Source organism: Ictalurus punctatus, chromosome 2 (genome assembly GCF_001660625.3).
Source record: "Ictalurus punctatus breed USDA103 chromosome 2, Coco_2.0, whole genome shotgun sequence".
Lineage (NCBI taxonomy): Eukaryota > Metazoa > Chordata > Actinopteri > Siluriformes > Ictaluridae > Ictalurus > Ictalurus punctatus.
Genome location: NC_030417.2, coordinates 13331485 through 13338293, shown reverse-complemented (window position 1 = coordinate 13338293; position 6809 = coordinate 13331485). Strand labels below are relative to the sequence as shown.

Genomic DNA, 6809 nt, shown 5'->3' with positions numbered 1-6809 from the left:
AATAGAAATAATAGAATGATATAAAATGACAGCTTGTCACTCCAGGGCATGATGATCCCTCTTAACTGGCTAAGGTGGTAAACAGTTTTGTCATGGCAATCTTTTGCCATCTCATCCCCCTCTGCTTCCCAAACACCTACAAAAGAGAGTCACAGCTTTGTGTAATGAATAAGAGGCCTCCCACAGTTTCACTAGGCATTGTTCTCTCTGCACTTGCTCACTGTGTGTATTGCCCACTAAGTTGGTGATGGATGTCAGATTACCCTGATACTAGTGTCTCACTCACAAAGAGGCACTGGCTCAGAGAATACACACACCATAAACCCACCACCAGCAACTCTGCATACAATGACTAACTGCTCTTGTTTAACATCTACTTTTCAGATGCATCTGTGTCTGTAAGGATTATATTGTTATGTTTTTTTATATTATATTATACTGTAATATATTGAGTTTTACTTAAATATACTTGGTTATTTTTGCTTATTGGCAACAGAAGCAGCAATTGGTAACCACTGTGAAGAATTCTTTTAGAGGGCACAGTGAGACCACACTGTAATCCCAGTCCTTGTACTAATTTGAGTTCAGTCTAAATTCCCCATTTGTTTCCTCATTTCTACAAAATAGCATTTTGTATGCAGTATCCTATACCATTATTTATTTATTTTTTTTATTATATATTTTTTTTACAGTTTAATAAATGGAAACAATATGCTATACTTGACAAAGAAGAGCCTAGTTAAATCAACAGGGCATTAAACTTCATCTTTAGTTTAATGATTATGGAGCATACCCTTTCAGTCAGAAGACTGCAGATATGCAAATAATTCATTTTCAGTGCCAACATACCATTGAGAAAAGTATCTGCTCTAAATGGAGAAGCAATTCAAAGTTTCCTATGAATTCACTCCTGCACAGTTAGATAAGTGTCATTTAAAAACTTTGCACAATCACTGTGATAAATCTTGGGTAACACCAGGCCCTTTCTCTGTCTGTTTTGCAGCAACTGTTATGGGCCTTCTCCCATTTTGCATCCAATCCTCTTGACAATGGCACCCACAGTTACCCAGGAGACAGGCCTTTATGTGAGGGGCATGTGCTGAAAAAAGATGTTTTCTACCTCTCTCTTGTCCAGTTTTCCACCCTTTCAGCCTTTTTTTCTGGAAAAACGGGGTAAATTGAGCTTGGAGATGATTCCTGAACCAGTGGTTGCTCTGTGCTCTCCATTTTTGCTTCAGGAACAGCATTCGAGTTGTGGTGACAACAGTGGAATATCTATCCTGAAAACACTGCTTGATACTAGTTCTGATACAAAGTTGTGTTTGACAATTATAAAAAAATGTCTGGCCACCTAACCATTTAATCTTACCTGTCAATGCATGTGATGTTCCTGAATTACATTCACAGCACAGAATGTCTAAACGTTTTCTTCCTTTTTCAGCCAGATGTTTTTAAATGGTGTGAATGGTACTATGCAGTTTGGTTCTAAATATTGCTGGACTGGCTGAAAAAGTGCTATGGATAATATTTCAACAGGGAGCTCTCCTTACGGGCAGCCTTCAGCAATGATAGACAATAATGCTTGCATCAGGTTACTCTGGCCTCTCATTTAACCAAGCCTCAACATTATAATTACCAACCATGCATTCCACCTGGAAAAAATCTTCTAGCATTGATTGGTCATTCCAGAGATAACCTGTCCTTTGCTAATCGGAAGGTAAAGCTTTATATACTTTTATAAACTTTTTTTAAGTTTTTTAATTTTTACATTTTATAAATTTAAAAAAAATGTGCTAAATTAACATTTACAGTATTAATGTAATCCTTAATTGAGACTAAACATTACAAAGTGTTAATTTAGCAGGGAAAATAATGTTAACCATTAATAATAAAATGAATAATAATCATAACACCGTCTGCCCCAGTTATCAACAGCAAAAGATGAAATGCATTTTGATTTTAGTTTTGTGTTGTCTTTAAATATCCTAGGGAGAAGGGGGAATGATTTTGGGTCACCTTCAATGCACTAAGGGACATGCTACTAACACTATGGCATTCAATTATGACCATTTTATTAGGTATTAAATGGTATTGAATGCATAAGTAGATCCATTAAGATAATCATGCTCACTCAATAATCAAGTCATGGTGGTAGTTGTGGAAGTACCAAATGCACTGTTCAGCCAGTGATATATGTGGGAGTGGAATACTCATCTCCATCAGTCCCGCCATGGCTCCACTAATGGGATTAAGGCCTGGAACTATAGGGAATGTGAGAATTTGTCTGAGCACACAACACTCACACATCATACTCTAAGCCAGCAGAAAGACGCACCTTCAAAATGACACTAACTGAAACTCTTAACAAAAGCCCATATATTTATTCTCACTAAGAGTGTCAAGTTCTATTGGTATTTAATTATAATACAATGAAGGAGAATAAAAATATTTAATTAAAATTTCAATCTAACCCAAAAGGCATATTTGTGAAACAAAATAACACCTCATACAATTTTTTGCCAGTTATTAGACTTGGCACATTTTAGGTATAAGCATATGTAGCTGAATTTCACATTTTTGAAAAATAAAGAATTAAAAAGTACTCAGGAAATAACATTTGACCAACTCATTGCTGTGTAATGTACTGTATTGTAGAGATTTAATAATATGTATAAATGTAATAGTGTTATACTGTATCTGAAGGTATAAGCTAATATAAAAAGATTAAATAGATTTACCAGTGAAAATATTAATTAGCATGTGATTATAACAATCAAATTATACAGCAAGATAATAATTGGGGCAGTGGTGGCTTGGTGGTTAAGGCTCTGGGTTACTGAATGGAAGGTTGGGGGGTTCAAGCCCCAGCACTGCCAAGCTGCCACTGTTGGGCCCTTGAGCAAGGCCCTTAACCCTCTCTGCTCCAGGGGCGTATCATGTATCATGGCTGACCAAGTGCTCTGACCCCAACTTCCTAACATGCTGGGTTATGCGAAGAAAAGAATTTCACTGTGCATATGTATATGTGACCAATAAAGACTCATTACTCATTAATGAAATGTTTTTTTAATCAAAAGACTTTTTAAGATGTAAAAAAAAAAAAAAAAAGTTTAATTATAACCAGCGGGGTCTGGTACTTTTAAACATTATAAAGTAATTAAACTATCCTATCTTAATCACATTTTAGTGTGCCATTCTAATACATATTATTGTTAATGTACAATTTTATTGTTAGTATATGACATGAAAAGACTGCATCCACCTTTTCTGTTGTAATGTGAATGAAAACAGTTTCAGAATATGCAACTGCATAGCTAGGCATATCTAGGAGTCCAGTATTATCACTGTGGTATATGTTTATTTGCATATTTTATTTTGTTCCTTCCAAGCAGGTACCTCAATTGCAATAAATGATTACTTTTATAACTTCTTGTAATTTGTAGATGCTACAAATAAGTATTTATTGCTTCATTTTCATTGCAATTAGTTCAAATGAACATCTACACTGTAAACAAACACAAAAAAAAACTGAAGATTAAATTTTTCCCATTCATTTATGCACTGTTTTTGTCTGTAATTTCATTGTTGTCCAGTTCTGGTTTCATAGTCCTGAAGTCATGAAGAATTAGATTTGAGTTCTTTTAGAAGAACCCACTGTTGTGGCAGTTTTTGATCAGTGGCTTTTAGATAAATCACTTGCCAATAAACAAAGAAACAAACAAAAAAAAATTCAATTGATAAAAATACAATTTAAATGGAAATGGTATGGAACCAAAGTTTATACTCTTTGGGATAAAACAGCTCTCTCCATTCATAATATTTCAATGGTATTGGTTAGACATTATCTGTCTCAAAAGACACTGATGAACAGATATTCAGAGAAGAGATTCAATTTTACTGTCAATATCATCGCTGAGTGAGCCTCCCAGATCAAAGAGTTGATTGATGTTAACAGTAGACATAGAAAGAAAATCAGGATGGTTTCCCGCTTCTTCTTCTGTCCAAGGACTCTGTAAAAATTCTGTGGCTAAGAATGTCTCTTTGTCAAGGTCGACATCACGGTCCTTTTGTGTTTCTATTAGCATGTTACTTTCTGTAGTATTGACAGAGGCCTCCAGGGAGTTAAAATTAATGCCATGTACCATGAGGTTCTGATCTTGCGGTATTGGGCTCAGAGGACCACACTCATTCAGGCTCAAATCCCCATTTAGGGCTGAATTTAGCAGAGCATCCCAGTCAAAATTACCCTTAAGAGATCCCAGAACCTTTGGTTCCTCCATGGCCAGCAGTGGGGAGCTTGAGCGGCACAGAGCTTTGGCACTTCCAGCCCGGTGGCCATATGGCTGTTTTCTTTTGTGGCCTTTTACTGTGCTCCAGCAATCAGATAAAGTGGTTTCTGCTAGGCGAGGGTCCCAGTTCTGGTCAAGTCCAGTGACTTCCTCAAATTCTTCTAAGAGCTGCTGTGACTCAGGATCAACATGGAGAAAACCTGTGACATCTGTTGGCACAGTAGTAACTGGCTGTGAGATCATTCTGAGTTGATTTTTAAAAGCTGGGTTAATCTGTACTGGAGGCATCCTTCGCTTCTTATAAGCCCCAGTCAGGAGACGTTCAGCATATTCCGGATCAATCTTCCAGAAGCCACCCTTTCCAGGCTCATCCTTCTGCCTTGGAACTTTTATGAAGCATTTATTCAGTGAGAGATTGTGACGGATGGAATTCTGAAATAATTTATTTGGAGAGAAGACAAAACCACAATAGCAACTTTCATTAATCACTTTGTGAAATTCATGCTATTCCTTAATTATAGCTAGCAAAACAGAATGTACACTGTTGGGAAGTTCTCTGCTCATTCTCTATTTTAATCAACACCATCATAGACTGAAAAACTACCACAAAGAAGCTATACTTGAATGAAGCAGTGACCCTTTGATCTTAGTTAAACATTATATCTTAATGTTTTGGGTTAGAGTGGCTAAAAACTGAGGAAATGTCTGGCTAAGCCTCAGAAAGCTAGAGGGATAATTAATGATTCACCAACAAGTGTTTTTTTTAATTATTATTATTCCTCAAAAAAAATCCCAAATTGAATTAGTACATCTGATGACTAAACTGACTGAATTTCTTTCCTTTTATATAGAATCAGGCTACAGATCACCTATGCTTTTCTTCAATGCCACTTTATTTGTATGGGACCTCAAATCATATGAAAGAGTCATTGTGCTCAGCAGAGGTTTGTTTCTATCGACCGACCAAAGGGTCTGATATGGATGCTATTATAATTGCTCTTTCTCGCTCACTGTAGTATAGTATAGTAGTATGCTCAAATTTAGTTCTGTCAAGTTTTTGGATACATGTGCTTCATTTAGCTTTATGAAGTGGCAACTAAAATTGGAAACAAAGTGGTCACTATAATCAACTCTAGGAGAACAGCCTAACTTACCTGCCAGGTGGGGTCAGCATGGCGGAAGTAGCAGAAGTTGTCAGTGATCCATTTATAGATACAGGAGAGTGTGATTTTGCTTTTCTTGCTTGCCTGCATAGCCATGCAAATTAGGGTGGCATATGAGTATGGTGGCTTGACGTGAGGGTTTGTCTTGTAGTCAACCTCATCTGGGCAGTGTCCATGTGCAACCAAGCTGGGCAGAGTGCACAGGGCAGGAACTGCTGTTGCTATGGGCTTACCAGGGGTCAGTGGCATGCCTATGGAGGCAAGGTCGCCTGCTAGAGGAGATGCAGGAGCTTCCCCACCCAGCTGCTGCTCAAAGAGTTTGCTCTGATGTTGGCTAGTAGAAATCAATTGTTGCCTTCCACTGTCACTAAGGATAGAGAACTCTTGCAACCACTGCAGACTGGTCAGACTGTCATCCAGGTTGTCAGTACTGCTGTTGTTGAAACCGCTCCTTTCGATTAGGTCCTTTGTAGCAGGACTGGCTACTTTTTCCTCCAGCCCCACTGAGCCCTTGGGCCACAAATCTATACAGCTCAATGACAGCATGTCCCACTGTCACCTTTCAATTCACTTCTCCAACACACACACCTGCACACAAAACACTCACATGCACATCTAGTCCCCAGCCAGTTTTAATTATGCATGATGCAAACATTAACTGGAACATATCAAAGTAGCTCAGTTAAAAGTATAAGCCTAAGAATATTTCTGTAAAATTTTATATAAGAATGGTACGGAGACAGCTATGATCAAGCCACTCCAAGCTCCCCTAAATTACACGGCTGACTGAAGGTCATAGAATTTCCCAGAACAGTCACAGCTAGCTGTGCAGGCTGTCTGAGAAAGTCTTCCAAAAGGAAAATCTTCCAACAACTCAAGTACTCCCATCCACCACACTGACCTAACACACTTATCCAGGCATTAAAAAAATTGGTTACATGATTTGAAACGTGAGAGAGAGAGAGAGAGAGAGAGAGAGAGAGAGAGAGAGAGAGATATATATATATATATATATATATATATATATATATATATATATATATATATATATATATATATATATATATATATATATAATTCTACATAATTAAAAAAATAAAAACTTTGGTGAAACTCACCTGGTATGTCGTTTAAATCCTTATTAGGACTGGCGTGTCACGTTGAGGCCAAAGTAGAAAAACTTAATGGTTAGCGTTGATGCGCGCGGTTCGCTCCCGCGTCTCCGGTACAAGGGGGTCTAAATACGTGCGCTGCTCTCCGAGAAACCTGCGTGCCTCGGGGGGGAGGGGGGTTGCCTGTCAACCGGGGGGGGTCCATTTAATACCTGCTGTAGGAGGCTTGTCCAGCAACTATAGCA

At 37.9% G+C, this 6809-nt stretch overlaps 1 protein-coding gene across 2 annotated transcripts; it reads right to left on the bottom strand.

The window, feature by feature from the left end:
* Window positions 1-2435: 2435 nt before the first annotated feature.
* On the bottom strand, window positions 2436-6809 carry LOC108274501 (forkhead box protein J1-A). Of its 2 annotated transcripts, XM_017484716.3 has the most exons (3): window positions 6571-6809; window positions 5444-6040; window positions 2436-4721 (listed from the first exon to the last, which is right to left on the bottom strand). In XM_017484716.3, exons 2-3 carry the CDS (start codon window positions 5996-5998, stop codon window positions 3876-3878), a joined length of 1401 nt encoding a protein of 466 aa, XP_017340205.1. In that variant the 5' UTR covers window positions 5999-6040; window positions 6571-6809; the 3' UTR covers window positions 2436-3875. The 2 variants fall into 2 exon arrangements, with proteins under 2 accessions (XP_017340205.1, XP_017340197.1); XM_017484708.3 differs by lacking the exon at window positions 6571-6809 and having other exon boundaries at window positions 5444-6411.

Bases quoted from the DNA above. Each gene is read 5' to 3' on its own strand.
- LOC108274501 (XM_017484716.3), bottom strand. From the start codon at position 5,998: ATGCTGTCATTGAGCTGTATAGATTTGTGGCCCAAGGGCTCAGTGGGG. The intron at 4,722-5,443 runs GTAAGTTAGGCT...AAATTATTTCAG, and splicing joins ATGCTGACCCCACCTGGCAG to AATTCCATCCGTCACAATCT.